This window comes from Schistocerca cancellata, chromosome 8 (assembly GCF_023864275.1).
Source record: "Schistocerca cancellata isolate TAMUIC-IGC-003103 chromosome 8, iqSchCanc2.1, whole genome shotgun sequence".
Taxonomy (NCBI): domain Eukaryota; kingdom Metazoa; phylum Arthropoda; class Insecta; order Orthoptera; family Acrididae; genus Schistocerca; species Schistocerca cancellata.
In genome coordinates this window covers 335459677-335485754 of record NC_064633.1, presented here as the reverse complement: position 1 = coordinate 335485754, position 26078 = coordinate 335459677, and the positions used below count along the sequence as shown (strand labels likewise).

The window sequence follows — 26078 nt, the reverse complement described above, 5'->3', positions numbered from 1 at the left end:
GTGGCAGACTGTGCATATTATAACAATGAAAATAATCAATTTTTGACAGTATAATTGGATAGATAAAAAAACCTACTCACCAAGTGGTGGTAGGACATCACACACACAAAAATATTTTACTTACACAAGGTTTTTGAGCCAGTGGCTCCTTCTTCCAGCATAAGGGTTGAAGAGGGGTGAAGAGAAAGGAACAGGAGAGGTTTAAGAAAAGGTGTAGAGTTTGGAAAAGTCACCCCAAACCCCGGATCATGGGAGACTTTACCGCATGGGATGAGAAGGAAAGTCTTATCTCCAACAATTAGTCTTTCCTTCTTCTCCCGTCCGGTAAGTCTCCCATGACCTGGGGTTCTGGGTGATTTTTCTGAACTCTACCCCTTTTCCAAAAACTCTGCAGTTCTTTCCCTTCACCCTTCTTCCTTCCCCTTCAACTATTCTGCCGGAAGGAGGGCCACTGGCTCCAAAACCTTGCATAAGTAAAACCTTTTTTATGTGTGTTTTGTCCTGCCGCCATTTGGTGAGTAGATATTTTTATGTATCCAATTAAATTAGACTGTGCATTTTGATATCTGTGATCTGTACTTATAATATTTGTGTTGTTCAATAGGAACTGTGATGCTGCTGAAAGCAAGGGGAAACTAATCATGTATTTTATGAAGACATGGAGGTCTAAACTGCGAGTAATGAAATGTAGTCAGATTAATTTTGAAATCCTAAGTGAATTATATCGGGATGCAACACTTAAATTAGTAGATGAGTTTTGCTATTAGGGAGCAAAATAATTGACAGTAGCTGAAGTAGAGAAGATTTAAAATGCAGACATTTAGTTGCAAGAAAAGCTTTTAAAAAAGGAATAGGTTAACATTGAATATAAATTTAAACATTTCGGTATCTTGTATGAAAGTATTTGTCTGCACATCTGTGCACTTTTAATGATTAATATAACTATTATACCCTTGCAGTTATTTGCTTATGGCAGTTCAGTTATTTATGTGAACAGTGTTTCATGCAAGTGCTCATTTAGTATATAAACCTGCAAAGTATGTCACTGATGTGTGGAGTGAGAGAGTGGAACAAGGAATGTGGAAGGGATGGAGGGAATTGAAGTATGATGCCGGGGAGGCAGTGTCAGCAAGGAATGAGACTAGAATGGGACATTGGTGTTTCTACCCAGTCACAAAATGCGGGGGAAGTTGGGTATGGAACTTGAAGTAGAGGAATGAGTTTGGAAGGTTGGAGGAGAAAGGTGGAACAGAGGACAAGAAAGACTTCAGAGGGAATAGTGTGACTGGGTTAATCAAGTGACTTGGGAGGCATGGTGACAGGGCTGGAGTTGGATGTAAGACGTACCTCCCTCTTCACTCCTTTAAATGGTAATACTTTCCTTTCTGCTGTCTCCGTAGTCTTGTGCTGTCGTGTCCTCCTGCCCCTACCAAACCCACTATTTTACATTGTGTTCCCTTCCTTTCCTATTGTTTCCCTTGGTGTCTCTGCCTTCAGCTGTAAACTAAAGAGTTGGTGTGTGGAAGAGGGATGTTGTGGATGCTGTAGGTGGTGCTAGAGCTGAAACTTAATAAAACATTGTCATGTTGCTCTGGTGGTATCATCTGGTAATGGTGCAGTTGGAAGATAGTCATCAGTTGCATTGGAAATGGTGATTTCGTTTGCAGGTGTGATAGTGACAGCAGAGTGACAATGATTGGTGGTCATGGCAGCCAACATCAATAACGTCATTATTACCAACTTCTATCCTGGCATACAGTAGTTTACAGAATTATTTTAGGTGTATTTTTTGTAGTAACTGCAGTTCTCTATTAACAACAATACAGAAGTGAGCTGAGCACAGCACTACACAAGCAACAGAGAACATTAATTGCAGAATACAAGTCCAAGATCACGTGCTATGTCATCCTATAATGACAGGTAACTTCCCCAGTCTGTGAGATGACCCTTCACCTAGCACAGCTGTTGCACAAGAATGAAGCCTGCACTGCCGGTTTGCCACCGGGAACACTCATCACATGAAACAGGCACCCTCGTGTTGCCGCTTTGTGTGCAGCACCTAATATGAGTCGTCTGGTCAAGGTGTCTGTGGGCTGATCCTTCGGGGTGGGAGAAGAGAGAGAGAGAGGAGGGAGGGAGAGAGAGAGAGAGAGAGAGAGAGAGAGAGAGAGCGCATTTTCCTTAGTAGCACAATGTCTCCAACTTGTTGAAGCTTAACAGCATTCTCCCATGTAAAGTACACATATATTTATTGTTCTGTTGTAGCAGCACACTTGAACACTTGAACTTCTCTTCATGAATTCTGTAGAGACTCTTCCATAGTGCCATGAGACTAGCACCTTGAAGGGAAATTATGAAGGGGTTTCCAGCTTATGCACAACAGAATTGAAGTAATTCTTAGTACACTGGCTGAAAAAGGCTGTAATCTGGATGGAATGCCAACTTGGCATACAGTTTTCATGTGCCACATTGTGAAGGTCCTAAATCATCGCACATAAAGATATTTGTTTTTAGTCAAACCTGTCATTATCTACTTTATTAAATTATCAGTCATGGGAATATGAATCTTTTAATTAATGTAGTTGAGAGAGGTGGTGGCGGCATTGTAATGCACCCAGTGGTCTTGTTATAACATGCAATTGAAGAGAGAGAGGTGATGTAACTAAATAGCCTTTGTAATGATTCAGTTGAGCTATAATATTTGTGCACTGGTCTGGAGGAATAACACAGAGTACTAAATTGTATGAAAATGCAAATGAACAGGCACATACATGGATCAGAATAACACGGTGATTGACAGGTAGTTGTTAACAAAAGAGTTACTGTAACAATGACCAACCAGAGAATGAGATGGTCACAGCTTCAGTTTTGTTTGCCATTGTCAGATCACTCTGCAGACAATAATTACAACCATCAGCATAACCCTTGTGATTTGTTTTCATTATGCTTTGTTTCATTGTGCTGATTTATTATAATACACTAAGAATGTTTGCAAATTACAGCAAAAGTAAGTACCAAAGTGTTAAGGTTCTATGGCCCTGCAAGGGGACCTCTGTACTGTGCTGGTTAACCAAAAACATACAAAGGAATTTAATTAATTATTTATGTATTTATCTGCCTTCACTCATCCAGTCATCATTTCACAATGATACAGGGATTAGTAATGAAAGGGCATAATTACAGTACCCTGTCGCATTTCAATACATGATGACAGTTTACTGCTTTCTCTGAAACCTCTAAGTAAACTTCAATTGTGTAGTGTGCATTGGTTATGAAGAATGTTTTAGCTCCCTTTTTTTAACAGATGTATATTTTTCATTCCCTTTGGATGTTTGTTCATAATTTTGTTCTACGGTAGAAAATGCTGTTTAGAGTTTTTTTTTTTTTTCCTAGGTAAGTCCACACTGTCTCTTGTTCCATCATTATATATAGAACTATTAGTTAAATAATTGGTAAGATTTTTTCTGCTGTGTACCACAGACTGGAGGGTGCAATAACTTGGTGCAACAAGTCTGCCCAATTTTTTAAACAGCTATTTACAGTGAGTCCAAGTACAACTTCTAGTTATTATTCATATGGTTCTTTTACGCAGTTCTAAAACTGTGTCCATGTTTCGTGCCTTTGATCTCCAAAAAAGAATCCCATAACTGAGGGTTGAGTGTACATAGGCTTAGTATGTTACAAGATATTGGCTGTTGCAAACGGGTTCTAAGACCGTGAGAGCATAACATGCTGATGATGTTCTTTTTGCCAGTATCTTTGTATTCTCATCACATGTTAGTTGATAAGCTCGTGCCTGAAACTTCAAGTTTGTTAAACAGTTTATAATTTTTTCATATATGCTTAATGTGACAGTTGTTTTTCTCTCATTATGCTGAAGTGCAAATTTTGTTTTTTTCCTTTTATATTCAGTATTAATTTGTTACATGTTGCTAATCATATTACATGTTCGAAGGTTTCATTTACTTTCTGTAATAGGAGTTACAATATGTTGTGATGTTTTCATTGAAGCTTCATTTCCATAAAAGATAGTATACCCCTAAGATGCGTGGTGGAGGGAGGGGGGATACATTGTTTATATATTTACAGTTTATGTACTCGGTGTTGCTAACCTTTATATGTAATGTGTCGTAATGTAGATGCTTATAATTCTACTCTCCAAGTTCGAAATTAACCGTTACTTAAAATGTGACAGGTGGTCTGAATGTGAATGTGCAAGACAACAGCTGCCTATCACCCCAGAAAATCAACGATCTGTACTTGGCCGTGCTCTGTCATTGGTACGCTTTCCTCTTATGACAGTGGAAGAGTTTGCCATTGGGGCTGCACAGTCAGGATTGCTTACTGACAGAGAGGTAAGTGGAGTAGTTTAATTTTGTTCTGTTATGCCCTGATTCATTTCATAGGCTATTTGTTTAACTTCGGGCTCATTACCTGCTAAATAATGTGAAAACCCCCCATGAACCATTGACCTTGCCGTTGGTGGGGAGGCTTGCATGCCTCAGCAATACAGATAGCCGTACCATAGGCGCAACCACAATTGAGGTGTATCTTTTGAGGGGCCAAACAAACATGAGGTACCTGAAGAGGGCCAGCAGCCTTTTCAGTAGTTGCAGGGTTAACAGTCTGGATGATTGATCTTGCCTTGTAACATCAACCAAAACGGCCTTGCTGTAGTGCTATTGCGAATGGCTGAAAGCAAGGGGAAACTGCAGCTATAATTTTTCCTGAGGGTATGCAGCTTGACTGTATCGTTAAGTGATGACGGTGTCCTCTTGAGTAAAATATTCTGGAGGTAAAATAGTCCCCCATTCGGATCTCCAGACAGGGACTACTCAGGAGGACGTTATCAGGAGAAAGAAAACTGGTGTTCTATGCATCAGAACGTGGAATGTCAGATCCCTCAATTGGGCAGGTAGGTTAGAAAATTTAAAAAGGGAAATGGATAGGTTGAAGTTAGATATAGTGGGAATTAGTGAAGTTCAGTGGCAGGAGGAACAAGATTTCTGGTCAGGTGAATACAGGATTATAGATACAAAATCAAATAGGGACAATGCAGGAGTTGGTTTAATAATGAATAAGAAAAAATAGGAAAGTGGGTAAGCTACTACATATAGCATAGTGAAAGCATTATTGTAGTCAAGATAGACACGAGCCCACACCCATGATGTGAAAAAAGGAATTATTCAGATAGTTAAGGGAGACAAAAATTTAATAGTCGTGGGGGACTGGAATTCGATATTAGAAAAAGGAAGCTAAAAAAAAGTAATTGGTAAATACGGACTGGGGATAAGGAATAAAAGAGGACTGCCTGTTAGAATTTTGGACAGAGCATAATCTAATCATAGATAACACTTGGTTTAAGAATCATGAAAGAAGGTTGTATGTGTGGAAGAGGCCTGGAGACACTGGAAAGTTTCAGATAGATTATATAATGGTAAGACAGAGATTTAGGAAACATGTTTTAAATTGCAAGACGTTTTCAGGGGCAGATGTGGACTCTGACCACAATTTTTTGGTTATTCACTGTAGATTAAAACTGAAGAAAGTGCAAAAAGGTAGGAATTTAAAGAGATGGGACCTGGATAAACTGAAAGAACCAGAGGTTGTAGAGAGTTTCAGTGAGAGCATTAGGGAAAGAAAGACAGTAGAAGAAAATAGATAGCTTTGAGAGATGAAATAGTGAAGCCAGCGGAGGATCAAGTCGGTAAAAAGGTGAGGGCTAGTTGAAATCCTTAGGTAACAGAAGAGATATTGAATTTAATTGATAAAAGGAATAAATATAAAAGTGTAGTAAATGAAGCAGACAAAAAGGAAACAAACGCCTCAAAACCAGGATCAACAGGAAGTGCAAAATGGCTAAGCAGGTATGGGTGGAGGACAAATGTAAGGATGTAGATACACATATCACTAGGGGTAAGATAGATAGTGCCTATAGGAAAATTAAGAGACCTTTGGAGAAAAGAGAACCACTCAGATGGAAACCCCATTCTAAGCAAAGAAGGGAAAGCAGAAAGGTGGAAGAAGTATATAGAGGGTCTATACAAGGACAATATTGTGGAAATGAAAGAGGGTGTAGATGAAGATGAAATGAGAGGTATGATACTGTGTGAAGAATTTGACAGAACTGAAACACCTAAGCTGAAACAAGGCCTCGGGAGTAGACAACATTCCATTAGAACTACTGACAGCTCCCCCTGCGGGTTCGGGGGGTAAGAATAGGCCCGCGGTATTCCTGCCTGTCGTAAGAGGCGACTAAAAGGAGTCTCCAACATTTCGGCTTTAATGTGATGGTCCCCTCTTGGGTTTGACCTCCATTTTTCCAAATTTCCATTGTTAGTGCGTGCCATTTGGGGAAGGACGCCTTACGTGGTGTTTTCCTATTGGTCCATCATGCACCACCGTCTTGCATGCTACCTATTGTCGTGTGGCGGGATTTACACCCAACGTCTTCTGGGTTGCCTCCTTCTCGTCTTGTGCACAATCCCCTTCTTAGTGCCCCCGACAACTGTGGACCCTTTCAACACCTAAAATCCAGAGCGGTAGCCAGTCCGTTGTGGTGGGGTCGTCATGTACCCTCTTGGTGGTAGCCCCCTGACCACGCAGGGATCGCACTACAGATGCCGGAGCTGTTTCCTCCCCATGCATGCCAAGGAGTAGTGCCCATCTTGTCTGGGGCATGGGGACTCCGGGCAACGGGATATTGGCCAGGTACCCATTGCTTTGGCTGGGTGGCGCCCTTGGGGAGAGCCCTCGTTCAGAGTAGGTGGCATCTGGGCAGATGTGGCGCAATGAAGCGCAATAAATCACACCAAGCTAGTGGTCACACAGCCACTGGCGTCTCTAAGCGAGGCAGAGTTGACTTTGATGCTGCGCAATATGACCCTCAGTCGTTCCCCTCGTTGGCTGCGCCATGGGAGGGACGCAGATCTAGTGCCAAGCGGGAGCCTTACGTACCACAATACCTTGTCTGCAGCAGGACTGATGGTGACTCCTTTCTTATGACGAAGCCTCTGTTTTTTGTGGAACACCTGGAGGATAAGTTTGTGGAAGTGGCGGGGTTGTCTAAAATGAGGAATGGGTCCATCCTCCTCAAGACGTCCTCCCCAACCCAGTCACGAGCGTTGCTCTTGTGTGACAAGCTGGGTGACGTCCCTGTTACTGTCACTCCCCACAGTAGCTTAAATATGGTCCAGGGGATTATTTACCATCGTGACCTCTTATTACAATCCGACGACGAGCTGATTGCTGACTTGGAACGACGTAGTGTACTTTTTGTCCGTCGTGTACATAGAGGACCCAAGACTAACAGGGTGGCCACCGGTGCCTTTATCTTGGCCTTCGAGGGTGATGTCTTGCCCGAGAAGGTCAAGCTAATGGTTTACCGTTGTGACGTCAAGCCATACGTACCTCCCGTGATGCGGTGCTTCCAGTGCTGGAAGTTTGGGCACATGTTCTCCCGTTGCCCATCCAGCGCCACATGTCAAGATTGCGGACGCCTCTCTCATCCCAATTCTCCATGTGCGCCTCTGCCTGTATGTGTCAACTGTAGGGAGCACCACTCTCCATGCTCGCCGGATTGCCCCGTTCTTCATAAGGAGCGGAAGATAATGGAATTTAGGACCCTGGATCAGCTTACTTATCGAGAGGCAAAACTGAAATTTGAAAGGCTGTCTCCTGCTTCCCTTCGAACATCTTATGCTGCAGCCACGTTATCTTCGCCCTCGCGAGCGGCGGTTGTCGCCTCATCTGTGCCGCCTTCAGTGGGCCCTCGGGGCCATGCTTCTCTGTCTGCCCCCCTCGTGTCTGGGGGCAAGCCTTCCTCTGTTGCCCCCTTAGCAGTTGGGGACAAACCCTCTTGTGTCGCTCCCCCCACGCTTACTTCAAGAGTGACATCTGCTCCACAACCGAGGGGCTCGATCCCTCCCCCTCCCTCTCCGCCGGCGTTGCCTCTGCCGGTTCCTCTCTTGCGGAAGGGGTCCCTCGGGGCTCTCCCTTCCTCCGTTTCTTCGCCTACCCAACCGGATGTCAGCCAGTGGCTGAAAGTTCCGCCACCTGCTGGTTGTAGGGCTTCTGCGTCGTCGTCCGCCTCCGACGCTCCTTCAGAGAAGCTCTTTCAGCCCTCTCACCCTAAGGGCAGACGCGAGAAGAAGGAACGGAACGTGTCCAAGAAGAAGGATGTTCCAGCGGTTTCAGTACCGCCTGCTGTACATAGTCCTGGCTCCGGGGATGAGGTGGAAATCCTCGCCTCTGCCGCGGATCTCGCCCTCACTAAACCCTTGGGGGCCTTTCCTACGGACACAGCTGACTCTCCCCCAGTGGCGGCAGTAGGCTCTGAGGCACCGTCTGCCTCTTAGTTGCCTTCACGCCCTCCCAGTCCCTTACTGCTTCCATTCTCCAGTGGAACTGCGGCGGTTATTTCCGCCACTTGCCTGAGCTCCGGATGCTTCTGAGTGTTTCCCCTGTTCTCTGCATTGCTCTGCAGGAAACTTGGTTTCCAGCAATGCGGACCCCCGCCCTTCGCGGTTATCGGGGATACTATAAGAACCACGCTGCCTGTCAGTGTGCGTCAGGTGGGGTTTGTCTCTTTGTTCACCACTCTGTCTGTAGCTCGCCAGTACCCCTTCTGATGCCTTTAGAGGCAGTCGCTGCCAGGGTTAAGCTCTTGGCGGCTATTACTGTTTGCTCTGTTTACATTCCTCCGGATGGGGAGCTCCCCCGACATGTCTTGGCTGCGCTGCTGGCTCAACTCCTGTCACCATTGCTGCTTCTGGGCGATTTCAATGCCTGCAACCCTCTATGGGGTGGGACTGTCTCCGATGACCACGGTCGTGCCATGGAGCATGTGTTGGCTCAGCTCGGCCTTAGCCTCTTGAGCACCGGTGCTCTCACGCATTTCAGTGTGGCCCATGGCTCGTTCTCGGCCATCGATCTCTCTCTTTGCAGCCCCGGACTTGTCCCATCCCTCCACTGGAGAGTGCATCCTGACCTGTGTGGTAGTGACCATTTTCCCACCTATTTGTCACTGCCCCAGTGTCATTCTTCTGGGCGCCTGCCCCGCTGGGCTCTCCACAGGGCTGACTGGCCGGCTTTTACTTCCGCTGCAACCATTGAGTCTCCCCCACAGGGTGACATTGACAAGGTGGTTCGTGTCTTAACCACGTCAATCATTTCGGCGGCCGAGGCTGCCATCCCCTGCTCTTCTGGACTCCCTCGGAGGAAGGCTGTACCCTGGTGGTCGCCGGAGATTGCTGAGGCTATTCGCGACCGTAGGCGGGCTCTCCAGCATCATAGGCGGCACCCGTCTCTAGAGACCCTCATCGCATTTAAGAGGCTCCATGCCTTGGCCCGTCGTCTTATTGCACGGCGTAAGCAGGAGTGCTGGGAGAGGTATGTCTCATCCTTGGGCTCCCGTGTCTCCCCCTCGCTCGTGTGGTCCCGGATCCAGCGGATTTATGGATACCAGACCCCTATGGGTGTCCCTGGGATCTCCTTGGATGGCGCTGTCTGCACGGACGCTGCCGCCATTGCTGAACACCTCACTGCGCACTTTGCTAAGAGCTCTGCGACTGCAACTTATCCCCCCGTCTTTCGCTCTCTAAAGGAGCGAGCCGAGCAGACGCTGTTATCATTTCACACGCGTCGTTCTGAAAAATACAATGCTCCTTTCAGCGAGAGGGAATTCCTCGCTGCCCTCACCGACTGCCCTGATACAGCACCAGGACCAGACTGCATCCACGCGCAGATGCTGAAGCATCTCTCCAGGGACTGCCAGAGACACATCCTCACCATCTTTAACCGCATTTGGAGCGAGGTCGTGTTCCCGTCGCAATGGCGAGAGGGTCTTATTGTCCCCATCTTGAAGCCCGGTGCGGACCCACTGGCGGTGGACAGCTATCGTCGCATTACCCTCACCAACATTTTGTGCAAATTGCTCGAACGTATGGTGGGGCGGCGTTTGTGTTGGGTCCTTGAGTCGCACGGTCTCCTCGCTCCATCCCAGGGTGGCTTCCGTCGGGGCCGGTCTGCTGCGGCTGGAATCTGCTATTCGTACAGCCTTTGCCCGACGTCAGCATCTCGTTGCTGTATTTTTTGATCTGCGGAAGGCGTATGACACCACATGGAGGCATCACATCCTTGCTATGTTGCATGAGTGAGGTCTTCGTGGTCGGCTCCCGGCTTTTCTTCAAACCTTTCTATTGTGCCGCTCTTTCCGGGTGCAAGTCGGTGCCGCCTCTAGTTCATTTTATACACAGGAAAATGGGGTCCCGCAGGGCTCGGTGTTGAGCGTCTCCTTATGTCTAGTGGCCATTAATGGTCTGGCTGCAGCCATGGGGTCGTCGGTGTCTCCTTTGTATGCCTACGACTTCTGCATCTCCTTTAGCTCCACGACTACGGGAGTCGCCGAACACAGGCTGCAAGTAGCCGTTCGCAAGGCAGCATCATGGGCTCTGACTCGTGGTTTTCAGTTCTCTGCAGCCAAGACTCGAGTTATGCACTTCTGCAGGCGTCGGACGGTCCACCCTCATCCTGAACTTTACCTCGACGGCCACCTGCTTGAAGTGGTGGACACTTGCCGCTTCTTAGGACTCGTCTTTGATGCACGGCTCACATGGGTTCCTCATATTACTCAGCTGAAGCAAAAGTGCTGGCGGCACCTCAACGCCCTCCACTGCCTGAGCCACATGTCTTGGTGTGCAGATTGCTGCAAGCTGTTGCGATTGTACAGAGCCCTTGTGCAGTCCAGGTTTGATTATGGGAGCCTGGCCTATGGGTCTGCATCACCCTCAGTGTTGACGTTGTTAGACCCCATACACCACTGTGGGGTTCGGCTTGCAACTGGTGCTTTCCTTACGAGCCCCGTGGATAGTCTACTGGTGGAGGCTGGGGTTCCCCCGCTGCGGATTCGCCACCATCGACTGCTCACCGACTATGCTGTCCACGTGCATTGCACGCCGGGCCATCCCAATCATCTCCTGCTTTTCCCTGCCATGGTCCTCCATCTGCCCGAATGGCGACCTCGGTCTGGGCTTTCCATAGCTGTCCGCGTCCAGTCCCTGCTGTCGGAACTGGGGTCATTCCCTCTTCTGCCTCCCTTCCGGGTCCGTGCACCTATGCCTCCCTGGTGTTTGCCCCGGCCATCTGTCCGTCTGGACTAGGCACAGGGACCCAAGGACTCGGTTCCACCTGTGGCCCTCCGTCGCTGTTTTCTTGCGCTCCTCGCCTCATTTTCAGGCTGTGAGACTGTCTACACTGATGGTTCCCTGGTTGATGGTCGCACTGCCTACGCTTTTGCTCACGCTGCCCATGTTGAACAGCGCTCCTTGCCGGCTGGCTGCAGTATCTTTACTGCAGAGCTGGTGGCCATATTGTGCGCTCTTGAGCATATGCGTTCCTGCTCAGGTACATCCATCATCATCTGCAGTGACTCCCTGAGCAGCCTCCAGGCCATCGACCGCTGCTATACCTCTTCTCCTCTGGTATCCTCTATTCTGGAGTCTGTTTCCGCCATTACCCGCTCTGGTCGTTCGGTGGTCTTTGTTTAGACACCAGGGCACGTTGGCATCCCGGGGAACGAACGTGTTGACAGGCTGGCCAAAGGGGCGATCGACGCCCCAGCTTTGGAGATCGGCCTCCCGGCTCGTGATCAGCAGTTGGTGTTGCGCCGTAAGGTGCTTGGGATGTGGGCTGATGAGTGGCGTGGCCTGACATCCCCGAATAAACTGCGGGCTGTTAAGGAGACGACCGATGTGTGGCGGTCCTCCCTGCGGGCTTCTCGCAGGGACTCTGTCATCCTGTGTCGGCTCCGCATCGGCCATACCTACCTGACGCACAGCCATCTTTTGCGTCAGGAGGATCCCCCCCTGTGTCGGTGTGGGTCCCGGCTGACGGTCGCCCACATTTTGTTGGAGTGTCCCCGACTGCGCACCCTCCGGCAGTCTTTTAATCTCCCGGGCACTTTGCCTTTGGTTTTATGCGACGATGCCTCCATGGCTGATGACATTTTAAATTTTATCCGTGGTAATCCTTTTTATAGTTCCATTTAGGGAGGTCCTGCACCTTTCCCTTTCTGTGTCTCTTGTCCTCAAGTCTCTCATATTTGGTTGCAGATTTTAGTGTGTAGTCAGATGGTTGACTCTTTCCCTTTTTTTGTTCTCGTGGTCAGTCAAGCAGTCTCCGGCCATCTTCTTTTCTTCTGTTTCTTTCTGTCTGGTGTTCATCTGTACTCTTTTTGTCTGTAGTGTTCGTTGCCGCATTTGTGTTCTTTCAGTGCCTTGGGGGGGAGTCTTCTTCCCCTTGGGGTTTTACCTGCACCGCAAATTTACATCTCGCCTGTTTTTGGAATGGGGGACTGATGACCTTAGCTGTTTAGTCCCCCTTAAACATCCCAACAACCAACCAACCTACTGACAGCCTTGGGAGAGCCAGGCCTAACAAAACTTTACCATCTAGTGAGCAAGATGTATGTAGACAGGCGAAATACCCTTAGACTTCAAGAAAAATATAATAATTCCAATCCCAAAGAAAGCAGGTGTTGACAGATGTGAAAATTACCGAGCTATCAGTTTAATAAGCCACGGCTGCAAAATACTAACACGAATTCTTTACAGAGGAATGGAAAAACTGGTGGAAGCCGACCTCGGGGAAGATCTATTTGGACTCTGTAGAAATATTGAAACATGTGAGGCAATAATGACCTTATGACTTATCTTCGAAAATAGATGAAGGAAAGGCAAACCTATGTTTCTAGCATTTGTAGACTTAGAGAAAGCTTTTGACAATGTTGACTGGAATATTCTGTTTCAAATTCTGAAGGTGGCAGGGGTAAAATACAGGGAGTGAGAGGCTATTTTCAATTTGTACAGAAACCAAATGGTAGTTACAAGAGTCGAGGTGCATGAAAGGGAAGCAGTGGTTGAGAAGGGAGTGAGACAGGATTGTAGCCTATCCCCGATACTATTCAATCTGTATATTGAGCAAGCAGTAAAGAAAACAAAACTAAAATTTGGGGAAGGAATTAAAATCCAAGGAGAAGAAATAAAAACTTCGAGGTTTGCTGATGACATTGTAATTCTGTCAAAGAGAGGAAAGGACATGGAAGAGCAGTTGAACGGAATGAACAGTGTCCCAAAAGGAGGCTACAAGATGAACATGAACAAGGATAAAACGAGGATAATTGAATGTAGTCAAATTGAATCAGGTGATGCTGAGGGTATTACATAGGAAATGAAACACTTAAAGTAGTAAGTGAGTTTTGCTATTTGGGGAACAAAATAACTCATGATGGTTGAAGTAGAGAGGGTATAAAATGTAGGCTGGCTATGGCAAGGAAAGCGTTTCTGAAGAGAGATTTGTTAACATTGTGTATAGATTTAAAGGTCAAGAAGTCTTTCCTGAATGTATTTGGAGTGTGCCATGTATGGAAGTGAAACATGGACAATAAATAGTTTACACACAAAGAGCATTGAAGCTTTTGAAATGTGGTGCTAAGAAGATGGGTAGATCATGAAGCTAATGAGGAGGTACTGAATAGAATTGGGGAGAAGAGGAATTTGTGGCACAACTTGACTAGAAGAAGAGATCGGTTGATAGGGCACTTTCTGAGGCATCAGGGGATCACCAATTTAGTACTGAAGGGAAGTCTGGAGGGTAAAAATCGTAGAGGGAGACCAAGAGATTAATACACAAAGCAGATTAAGAAGGATGTAGTTTGCAGTAGTTACTCGAAGATGAAGAAGCTTGCACAGGATAGAGTAGGATGGAGTGATGCATCAGATAAGTCTCTGGATTGAAGACCAGCAATAATGCGAAAACAAATGTTAAATTTTATCATTTTATTTTTATGCGCGTAGTTGTGGTCAGTGCACTTTCTTTCAGCAATCTAGGTTGAAAGTAATACTCCCCATTACATGTTTCTGCATTTCATAATAATAACTAAATATGTGCCATATGATTGAATTTGGTCAGTTGCCTCCCCTGTGGTAGAGTGAACAATGATCTATGACACTGAGCATATTCTGAAGTCTGGGACACAGTATTTGATTATGAGTAAAAACATTGAGTGAGTGCTGTAAATATGGAGATAAAGTTAAAAAAAAAGGCTAAAAAAGGATAAATCTTCTGTTTTTCATTCCAGCAAGTAGAGTGCAGTTGTGTATGGTGTCCAGATAAATTTCTCCTGACCATTGAAAGTTCTTGGCTTGTGAAATTTTTAATATTTGTGAATTTTTTTTTTTGCTAGTATTACATTCTCCAAAATATTCTGATGTCTTCCTTTGAAGCTTTGCACGGTACACTTCTTTCAAAATATTATCATGGTATTCTATTTAAAGGCCGGTCTCTCTCTCTCTCTCTCTCTCTCTCTCTCTCTCTCTCTGTCATTAAGATCCTGTATCCCTTGGCAGATACATGCTCTTTGTCAGCACAGTCTCCATTAAGTTTCAGACAATTGTGCTAACAATCTCGTAACCTCTGTTGACCCTCTTCTAACCAGTTTTTCGGAGTACATCATACCCACCACAGGACAGCTACTCGCTGTTCCAGGACATCTGTGAAATTATGTCTGTTCCAATTTTCCTCATAGCTACAATCAGTAGTGACAGACAGAAAGGGCCAACTCAGGAGAATACGACGAATGTGGCAGTATGGGGAAGCCACTGTTTGTAGTGGCAGCCATTGTTCTCCAACTTGTATGGGGAAGAGCATTATCTTGTTGCAGGAGCACTTCTTTCATTCATTTCCTTGGCAGTTACTTTTGAACTGCACAATGCAGCCTCCGAAGAGTCTCAACTTACACCATTCTGTTAATAGTGGTCCCTGTTTCCATCCTTGTTCCAAAAGGCTGTGGCTATGTGTTTTCCTACTGAAGGTGCTGTACAGAACTACTTCAGCTGATCCTGGCTGTACGCCTACAGTGCATTCATTGGCCTTTGCTCTCTGGCTCATAGTAGTGGGGCCAAGTCTCATTGCCATTCAAGAGTTTGGATATGAAACCTTGTGGATCTTGGTTGCAGTATTGAAGGTCATTGCGTACATCCTTGCATTGTTGTGTTTGTGATGCATTTGGGGATATGGAACACCTTTCTAAGTGTAAGTTTTTAATGCTCTGTCTAACACTACATTAGTACTCCACAAGCCAGCTGACAGTGTGTGGCGGGGGTACTTCTGATACCACTAAGTGATTCCTCCCTTTCTTGTTCAGCTTGTGAGTGGCATGTGGGAAGATTGATTGTTCGTAAGACCCTGTGTTTGCTCTAATATCTCAAATTTTCTCATCACATTTTGTGAGATGTAAGTGGGAGGAAGTAATATGTTGTCCGACTCTTTCCAGAGTTTTGAAATTTCGATAATAAACCCCTCTGCATTGGATAATGCTCTCTTTTAGCATATGTGACTGGAGTTTGTTGAGCATCTCTGTGCCGACTGAATGATTCTGTGATGTAGCGTGCTACTCTTCATGGTATCTTAGTTTCTCTCTTCTATCACTCCTACCTGGTACGAGTCCCAGATTGATGAATAACACTCACGAATCGGTCGAACAAGTGCCAGGTAAGCTTTGGTGGCTGAGTTGCATTTCTTGAAGATTCTTCCTATGAGGCTCTGTCTTACATTTGCTTTCCTTACTATTTGTTTCACATGCTCATTCCACTTAAGGTCACTCTGGATAGTTACTTCTAGATATTTTATGATAGATACTGTTTCGAGCAATTTGCCATCAGTAGTTGTGCAGTAGGGGATTTCTTTTCCTATGTATGCTCAATATGTTACATTTATTTCATTTCAGGGTTAACTGCCAGAATCTGCACAGTTCATCAATCCTCTGTTGGTCATTCTGTAAATTGATACTGTCCTCTGGCAAAGCTACTTTCTTATAGACAACTGAATCATCTGCAAGCAGCCTTAAAGAGCTTCTGACGCTTCCTGCTAGTTTATTTATGTAAATTGTAAACAGTAACAGTCCTGTCATAGTTCCTTAGGGTACTCTGGAAATTACCTGTCCATCTCTCTCTCTCTCTCTCTCTCTCTCTCTCTCTCTCTCTCTCTCTCTTTCTCTTTTTCATAAAACAGCAGTGCCGGACAGTGTCAGATGCCTTCCCAAAGTCAAGGAACATGAGCATTATTGTCTACAACATTAATCATCTTATGGAAGAACAGAATGAGCTGAGTTTTTCATGATATATTTTTGGAGAATTCATGTTGATTTTTATAGAGGAGATTTTTGTTCTCTAAAAACGTAATAATTCTTGAGCACAAAACTGGTTCCATAATTTTACAGCTGATTGATGTCGATATACGCCTGTAATTACGCAATCTGTCCTACGACCCTTCTTGAAGAAAAAAGAATGACCTGTGCTATTTTTTTCAGTCTCTAGGTTCCCTTCATTTCTCCCCTGTTCTATGATAAACTGCTGCTGTAAGAGGAGCATGTTCTTTCACATAATCTTTGTAGGATCTTGCAGGTATCTCATCTAACCCTGATGCCTTGCTACTACTGACCGATTGTAGTTGTTTTACTATTCTGTGTTCGGTTATCTCAGTATCTGCCATTTTGACATTTGTCTGATGATTGAAAGGATGGACCCTATTACGATCTTCCACGGTGAAACAACTATGGATGATCAAATTCCGTATCCGGTCTTACCTCTGTTATCTTCCATTTTGGTGCCTTTATGGTCACTGAGGAACTCAATAGATCATTTAGAACCATTTACTGGTTTTATGTAAGACCAAAACCCTTTCAAAGTCATTGAACAGACGTCTTGTTGCTCTCCTTATGCTCATTTTCATGGTGCAGAAAGCTTCTGGAAAGTCCTGGGTCTGCCTCCAATCTTGTGAACGTGATATGCCTCACCTCCTCCACTCCCTCTGCCGTCTACCCTCCCTCCTCCCGTCCCCGTCCCATCGTCCCATAAGCTCTTTTGTGGCTATGTGTGTAGTGCACAAGGGGTTCTGAGTTGTTGCAACCTCTCTTCTCTCCCAGGCTGCTTTCCCATCCCGATGTCCACTGCTTTCCATCCTAGCTCCTCCCCTTCCACCCCCTCTATCTCCCTTGGTGTTTCCCTGTATGACAACCTAGTCATTCCTTTATGCTCTTGTCTTGCTTATTCACTCTCCCTTTTATTTTTTTGTTTTGTCTTTTTCAGGTTGCCCTTGGTGTTTGACCCCCCCCCCCCCCCCCCCCCTCTCTTTCTAAACTGTTTTGATAGTGTGAGCCACTTGGGGAAGAACTCGATCCCTAGCAACTCCAGTGTGGGTTGCTCCCCCAGCCAGGCAAGTACCACGATGCCATGTAGCCCTGGCTGCGACTGGGTGGCACCCATGGGGTGACTCTTGATCAGAGTGGGTTGTACCAGGCCAGATGCTCTGCACATGTAGCATGTTAAGCTCCACACTTCTGCCCACTTGTCTCGTACCATCTCATCAGAAAGGAACAGTTCTCTGCCTGGCCCTACTCTTGGTTCCTCTGCCTTCTCATCACTGGCCATCCCCTAGGAGGAAGACCAGGTCTGCCAGATCGGGGTGAAATCCTTTTCCCCTTACCTGGTTTGTTGCAGGACAGATGGGGAAACTTTCACCACTATTGAACTCCTCTTTTTTGTTGAACACACAGAAGATAAGTTTGGTGAAGTAGACTCACTCAGTAAGATGCGATGTGGTTCCCTACTGATTAAATGAGGTTCTGCCAGTCAGTCAGCCTCTCTTTGTGTTTGTGGGCACTTACGACATCCTGGTGGTCATCACTCCTCATTAGTCCTTAAATATGATCCAGGTTATTATCTTCCATGCGGATCTCGTCCTTCAGTCTGGTTAGGAACCAAGGACCAATCTGGCATTGCACGACATTCATTTCATCTGGCGAGTCCAGAGGTTCTAAGGGACAATTGTGTTGATACTGACACTTTCATTCTGGCTTTTGAGGGGGATACCATCCGAAAGAAATAGAGTTTATGGTTTACCATTGTGACGTGAAACCCTTTATCCACCTCAATATGCTGGTACCAGCATCTCTGTTTTGGTCACACGTATTCACAATGTGATGAGGCAATTGTGGGCGCACTCTCCACATGGAGAGCCTCACACCCCACCATCCAAATGCATGAACTGATCTGACTTTTACTCTCCTCACTCTCTGGATTGCCTGAGCAGTGAAATGGAAAGGAAGGTTCAAAATAGAAAACTCTTGACTGTCCACCTTACTCTGACCCGGTGTCTTTAATGTCACCCTTCTCTTTTGTTGCATCTACATCTACATCATACTCCGCAAGCCACCTAATGGTGTGTGGCGGAGCGAACTTTCGATACCACTATCTGATCCCTCCAACCCTGTTCCACTCGCAAATAGTGCATGGAAAGAATGATTGTCAGTAAGCCTCTGCATTTCTCGAATTTTCTCCTTGTGGTCAATATGCAAGATGTGTGTGGGGGTAAGTAATATGTTGTATGACTCCTCCTGAAAAGTGCTGTCTGGAAATTTCAATAATAAATCTCTCCGTGATGTACATCACCTCTCTGGTAATTTCTGCTAGTGGAGTTTGTTTAGCATCTCTGTAACACTCTCTTGTCAGTTAAACGATCCCGTGACGAGACACACCACTCTTTGTTGGATCTTCTCTATCTCCTCTATCAGTCCTATGTGATAGGGATCCCACATAGATGAAAAATACTCAAGAATCTGGTGGGAAAGTGCCTTATAAGTCACTTCTTTCATGGATGATTTACATTCTTATGATGAATCTGAGTGTGGTGTCTGCTTTTCCCACTATCTGTTTTATATTGTCATTCCACTTAAGGTCGCTCTGGATAGTTATGCCTAGATATTTTACAGCAGGTGCTGTCTCCAAGTGTTTGTCTTTTCCTATGTATGCGCAATATGTTACATTTATTTACATTCGGGGTCAACTGCTAGAGACTGCACCATTCATCAATTCTCTGCAGGTTGTTCTGCAAATTCTTACTATCTTCTGGCATTGCTACTTTGGTATAAACAACTACATCATCTGTGAATAGCCTTAAAGAGCATCTGACACTTTCTACTAGATCATTTAGATCATTTATATATATTGTAAACAGCAGTGGTCCTATCAAACTTCCTTGTGGTACTCCAGATACTACCTTTACATCTGTCAATTTAGTTCCATTAAGAGCGGCATGTTGAGTTCTATCTGCAAGAAAGTCTTGAATCCAGTCGCAGGTCTGCTCCGATACTCTGTAAGCTCGTCCCCCCCCCCCCCCCCCCCCACTCCCCATTAAACGAAACGGCAATGTGGGACATTGTCAGATGCCTTACTTGAAATCGAGGAACATGGAAAACCTGAGCACCATTGTCCACTGCACTGTGGATCTAATGGAGGAATATAGCAAGCTTAGTTTCGCAGGATCTCTGTTTGTAGAATCCATGTTGATTTTTATAGAGGAGATGTTCATTTTCCAAGAATGTCCCAATTCTTGAACATAAAACATGTTCCATAATTCTACAACAGATTGACATCAACGATGTAGGTCTACAATTGTGTGGATCTGACTTATGGCCTTTCTTAAAAATGGGAATGACCTGTGCTTTTTTCCAGTCATTAGGTACCATTCGTTGCTCAAGCGATCTATGATAAATTACTGCTAGAAGGGGAGCAAGTTCTTTTGCATAATCTTTATAGAATCTTATAGGTATCTCATCTGGTCCCTGAAGCCTTTCCACTACTAAGAAATTGTAGCTGCTTTTCTATTCTGCATTTGGTTATTTCAATATCTGCCATTTTGATGTTCACACGACGATTGAAGGGAGGGACAGTGTTACTATCTTCCGCAGTGAAACAACTTCGGAAGACCGAATTCAGTATTTTGGCCTTCTCTCCTTCGTTTTGGTGCCAGTGTGTTTGCTGAAAGAATGAATAGATGATTTTGACCCACTTACTGATTTTACGTACGACAATATCTCTTATGGTTTTTACTCAGGTTGGTTGATAACGTCTTACTTTCAAAATCATTGAGTGCTTCTCTCCTTACACTCATTTTTGCTTCGTTCAACTTTTGTTTGTCAGCTAGGTTTTTACTTATCTTGAGTCTGAAATGAAGGGCTCTTTGTTTATGTAGTGCTTTTCTAACATTGCTATTAAACCATGGTGGGTCTTCCCCATTCCTTAAAACCTTACCCAGAACATAGTTGTCGAGGGCATATTGAATGATGCCTTTGAATTTTTTCCACTTCTTCTCCACATCTTCATCCTCATCATTGAATATTTGGTGCTGACTGCTGATAGATTCTGAAATTTGTATCCTGTCACCCTTGCTGAGCAAATGTATTTTCCTACATTTCTTAACATTCCTTGTAAGACCTGTCATCATACATGCTGTCACAGCCATATGATCACTGATACCTTCCTCTACGTTAAGTGATTCAATAAGTTCAGGTCTTTTTGTCGCTTGGAGGTCTAAGACATTACTCTCATGAGTTGGTTCTCTATCTACCTGCTCAAGCTAATTTTCGGGCAAGACATCCAGAACATTGCCACACGATTCCCTGTTTCTGGCACCAGTTTTGATGGCGTATAATACTCCCAATCTATACCTGGCAAATTGAAGTCACTCCCTATTACAACTACATGGCCAGGAAAATTACTAATGATATTCTGAAAGTTCTGTCTGAAGCACTACAGATCCTAACCCAGGTGGTCTGTGAAAGCATCCATGATAATAAAATTCACCCAGATTAATTCACATTTGGAATCCATGATAACCTCGCTAGATTTTGTCTAATTTTTTACTGCAATAAACACGCCGCCACCTATGGCGACTAACCTGTCCTTACCATAAACATTCCCGTCCAAGTGCATGCCACACGTACTCCACTTCCTGCGTGTAGTGCACACCTGACCTTTTAAGGGGAACCCTAAAATTCTGCAGCCGATAGTGGAGGTTGAGAAATTCGCACCCGATACAATCGCAGAGCCGTGTGAGCCTCTGGTGTAGAGCTTCCACTCTGCTCCAAACTAGCGGACCACAATCAACCCTGGGTACGATGCTACAAATAGGCATTTTAGCCTACACCCTATGTGCGTTGCTAGTTGCCTTCACCAAATCATCCATTTGCCAAAAGGAGCCGAGGATGGCCTCAGAACTCAAGTGGCAGGCATCATTCCTGTCAACATGTGAAACTACATGCAGCCAGTTGCACCCAGTGTGCTTGATAGCCACCAGCAGGGCCTCCTCCACATCACAGATGAGACCTCCCGGCAAGCGTACTGAATGCACACTGGAATTCTTTCCCACCTTGCCTGCTATCTCTCTGTGGTGCTCCTTCACCTGCCTAACATTGTAGCTCCCAATGACTAGCATACCCACCCTCTGTACTTGTCTGGAATGGCAGGAAAATCGACCGCTGATCCAACAGGAGAGGCATCCCATGCTGGCTCAGAGTTATCAACAACACTGGGAAGCACCTGTACTTGTTGCTAAGTGTAGGGAGCCAGCCTATTCTCACTTTCACCTTCTGCTCAGTGACACGCAAACCCTCCACTGTCTGCCACCCACTCTGGAGTGAGGACAGGCCGGTGAGATGTTGTGCATCGGGAGCCGCAGCGACATCTGGGTCACCAGGGGATTCCAGTGACACCAAAGGTGTCACAGGTTTTGTCACTGGCGCCCCGATGTCACTGCAACTTCGAGCATTAACTAGAAGCTTGTCAATGGTAGCCAATGCAGCTTCCAGCTGTTTATGGACAGCAGCCAACCCTCCTGTGTCTGCTCACAACAAGCACAGTCCCTAGCCATATTGTACTGTGTATAAAATAGATATAAGGTCTCAAATGGTAAAATAGGTATAAGGTCTCAAATGGTGCTACTGACTTTGAAAATATACCAAAGGAGAATAAAGCAACACTAAAAGTTGGTGTGTAGATTTCTCACTGTTCTCTGAGACTGCAAGCTATTAAACAGAAATAAATTTCCCTACACGGAAAATTTAAACTACGAAGCCGCCCTGCACAAGGATATTCACAAGACTTACACAGAAACAAAAACTATGGTTAATTTTCTAACACAGTAAAATACACATGTACAGGTCACTTCTTTGCAGAAGCACATGAACAAAAACCAAAGACTAAATTAATTTACAGTTTATCACACAAGTGCTGCTGCTGCACATCCTCTCGGCTCGGCGGCTGCTGCTACACTGCATCCACATTGTCGTCGTCGTTGTCGTCGTCCTCTCTCCTATACCCTATACCCCATACCTCTTCCCTTTCCTCCCCCTGAGTGGTTCCCATTCCCTCCCCTCATGGAACTGCTCCTCCTCAGAAGAAACCCTCTTCTGACACCTGCCAAGGATTTGTCTCCCTCAAGAAGTCCCCCTCCCTGGCATCTCCAGAACAATAAGCATATTCCCAGAATGAGATTTTCACTCTGCAGCGGAGTGTGCGCTGATATGAAACTTCCTGGCAGATTAAAACTGTGTGCCAGACCGAGACTCGAACTCGGGACCTTTGCCTTTCACGGGCAAGTGCTCTACCAACTGAGCTACCCAAGCACGACTCACGCCCCATCCTCACGGGTTTACTTCCACCAGTAATAAGCATATTACTTCTGTGGGTCCGGGAGTAAGAATAGGCCCGAGGTATTCCTGCCTGTCATAAGAGGCGACTAAAAGGAGTCTCACATGTTTCGGCCTTTATGTGATGGTCCCCTGTAGGGTTTGAACTCCATTCATCAAAATTTTTCCAAAGAGCAAGCCAATTGGGGAAGGGCGCCTTACATGGTGCATCATGTCCATAGTGCCTTGAGATCTATAGCCCACTTTCTCGTAGTCACATTGCAGTCCCCTCATTCTCCATCTCTTGGGCAAGCACACCTTCCTGTGTGCATTTTCCACCATGCACTCTGCAGTGTTGCTTTATGCGCCGACGATGCACCTAAATCCAGCACGGTAGCCAGTCCGTTGTAGTGGGACCACCATGTACCCTGTTGGTTGTAGCCCTCTGACAACAAAGGGAGTGCTCTGCTGATGCCTGCGCTGTTAACTCCCCAAGTATGCCAAGGAGTAGATGCCTGTCCTCCTAGGGCATCGGGACTGCCAGCAATGGCCATCCTGACAGGTGGCCTTTGCTGCAACTGGGTGGCACCCGTGGGGAGGTCCCCTGGTCAGAGTGGGTGACATCAGGGTGGATGATGCGCACCACATCATCACTTGCTGGTGATCAAACACCAGCAGTCTCTAAGCGTTCTAAGACTCAGTACAATGCAAGGAAGTACGACCCTAAATCATTCCCCTCCCAGGCCACACCAATGGGAGGAACGCCAGGCTAAGCATGGCAGCGAACCTTATTCACCGCGGTACCTCTTATGTACGAGAAATAATGGGGACTCTTTTGTTTCGATGAAGCCACAGTTTTTTGTAGACCATGTAGAAGACAAGTTTGGGGGGGGGGGGGGTAGAGGGCTTGTGCAATATGTGGTCAGGGCCAGTCTTGATAAAAACAGCATCCTCTGCCCAATCACGGGCGTTACTTGCTTGTGTCAAGCTGGGGGATGTTTACGTTACCATCATGCCCCATAAAAGCTTTAATATGGTCCAGGGTATTATATTCCACAGGGACCTTCTTTTGCATTCTGACAGTGAGCTGTGCGTAAACTTAGAGTGACGAGGCATTAATTTTGTCCGGCGCATCCGTCGGGGTCCGATGGGTTGCCACCAGTGCCTTCATCTTGGCCTTCGAGGGTGACACATTGCCCGAGAAGGTCAAGGTGATGGTCTACCACTGTGATGTAAAGCCATGTATCCCTCTTCCTATGCAGTGCTTTAAGTGCTGGCCATATGTCTTCCCGCAGTACTCGCAGCGTCACTTGTCGAGATTGTGGTCATCCGTCACATCCCAGTAGTCCATGTGCCCCACCTCCCATCTGCGTCAACTGCAGAGAGCATCATTCCCCTTGCTTGCCAGACTGCAGGATTTTACAGCGCGAAAGGAAAATCATGGAATACAAGACCCTGGACCAACTGACCTACACTGAGGCTAAGAGGGAATTTGAGTGTCTACATCCTGTGGCTGTGACCTCCTCATACACCGCCACTACGAGAACAGTTGTAGCCCCATCTGTTCTGTGAATTCCCATTGACTCTCCAAGCCAGAGGACTACACCTGCCCCCTTGATGGTCTGGGGGACTTCCCTCCCTGTTGCTCCCACACCACCTACCTCGGGAGCTGCATTGATTGGTCAACTCCCTAAACCTTCCATACTTTTGGGAGATTTTAACACTCATAAAGCCTTGTGGGGTGGCACTGTGCTTAGTGGCAGAGGCAGATGTGTCAAAAATTTACTGTCACAACTCGATCTCTGCCTCGTAAATACAGGTACCCCCACAAATTTCAGTGTGGCACATGCCACATATTTGGCCATTAATCTCTCTGTTTGCAGTCCTGGCCTTCTCCCATCTGTCTGCTGGAGAGCACATGACAACTTGTGTGGTAGTGATCACTTCCCCATCTTCCTGTCACTGCCCCGGCGTCATGCCCATGGGCACCGGCCCAGACGGGCTTTAAATGAGACGGACTGGGAAACTATCACCTCTGCTGTCACCATTGAATCTCTTGCACCTGGTAACATCGATGTGATGCTTGAGCAGATGACAACAACTATCATTTCTGTGTCAGAAAATAAGATCCCTTGCTCTGTAGGGTGCCCATGGCGAAAGGCAGTCCCTTGGTGGTCGCTCGTAGTGGCTGAAGCAATTAAGGAGCATTGGCGAGCTCTACAGCGACATGAGCGGCACCCTTCCCTGGAACACCTCATAGCTTCTAAACAGCTCTGTGCCCGCGTTCGCCATCTTATCAAACGATGGAAGCAGGAGTGTTGGTAGAGATACGTCTTGACCATTGGGTGCCATACGTCACCTTCCCAAGTCTTGGCAATGTTTTCGGGTACCAGACCCCAACAGATGTTCCCGGTGTTAACATAAATGGCATGTTATCTATCGATGAAAACGCGATTGCTGAGCACTATGCTCGAGCCTCTGCATCAAAGAATTACCTCCCAGCCTTTTGCACTCTCAAACGGTTGCTGGAAGGGAAAGTGATGTCGTTCACTACATGCCCCATTTACAGAGTGAGAGCTCCTCATTGCCCTGGCACATTGCCCCAGCGCATTGCCCCAACACAGCTCCTGGGCCAGATCGGATCCACAGTCAGATGATTAAACATCTCTCATCTGACTATAAGTGACATCTCCTTGTCGTCTTCAACCGGATCTGGTGTGATGGCATCTTTCCATCACAGTGGTGGGAGAGCACCATTATTCCGGTGCTCAGACCTGGTAAAAACCCGCCTGATGGATAGCTATCGGCCCGTCAGCCTCACCAACGTTCTTTGTAAGCTGCTGGAACATGTGGTGGGTTGGCGGTTGGTTTGGGTCGTGAAGTCACATGGCCTACTGGCTCCATGTCAGGGTGGCTTCCACCAGGGTTGCTCTACCGCTGATAATCTTGTGTCCCTCAAGTCTGCCATCCGCACTGCCTTTTCCTGATGCCAACACCTGGTTGCCATCTTTTTTGATTTACGAAAAACGTATGACACGACCTGGCGACATCATATCCTTGCCACTTTATACGAGTGGGGTCTCTGAAGCCCGCTCCCGATTTTTATCCAAAATTTCCTGTTGCTTCGTACTTTCAGTGTCCAAGTTAGTGCCTCCCATAGGTCCATCCAAATCAAGGAGAATGGAGTCCTACAGGGCTCTGTATTGAGTGTCTCTCTATTTTTAGTGGCCGTTAATGGTCTTGCAGCAGCTGTAGGGCCATCTGTCTCACTTTCTCTGTATGCAGATGACTTCTGCATTTCTTACTGCTCCTCCAGTACTGGTGTTCCTGAGCGGCGCCTGCGGGGAGACATTCACAAGGCGGAGTCATGGGTTCTAGCCCACAGCTTCCAGTTTTCAGCCGCGAAGTCGTGTGTCATGCACTTCTGTCGGCGTCGTACCATTCATCCGGAACCAGAAGTTCATCTTAATGATGATCCATTCACTGTAGTGGAGGCATATTGATTCTTAGGACTGGTTTTCGGTGCCCGGTTGACTTGGCTATCTTACCTTCGTCA

At 46.2% G+C, this 26078-nt stretch overlaps 1 protein-coding gene across 4 annotated transcripts in view; it reads left to right on the top strand.

The window, feature by feature from the left end:
* Positions 1–26078, top strand: part of LOC126094707 (BTB/POZ domain-containing protein 2-like) — an 82899-nt gene that overhangs the window by 17827 nt on the left and 38994 nt on the right. For all 4 annotated transcript variants that reach the window (XM_049909240.1, XM_049909238.1, XM_049909237.1 and 1 more), the window contains one exon: positions 4196–4355. In XM_049909240.1, the coding sequence (XP_049765197.1) occupies positions 4196–4355 (160 nt within the window). The remainder of the gene's footprint in view (positions 1–4195; positions 4356–26078) is intronic.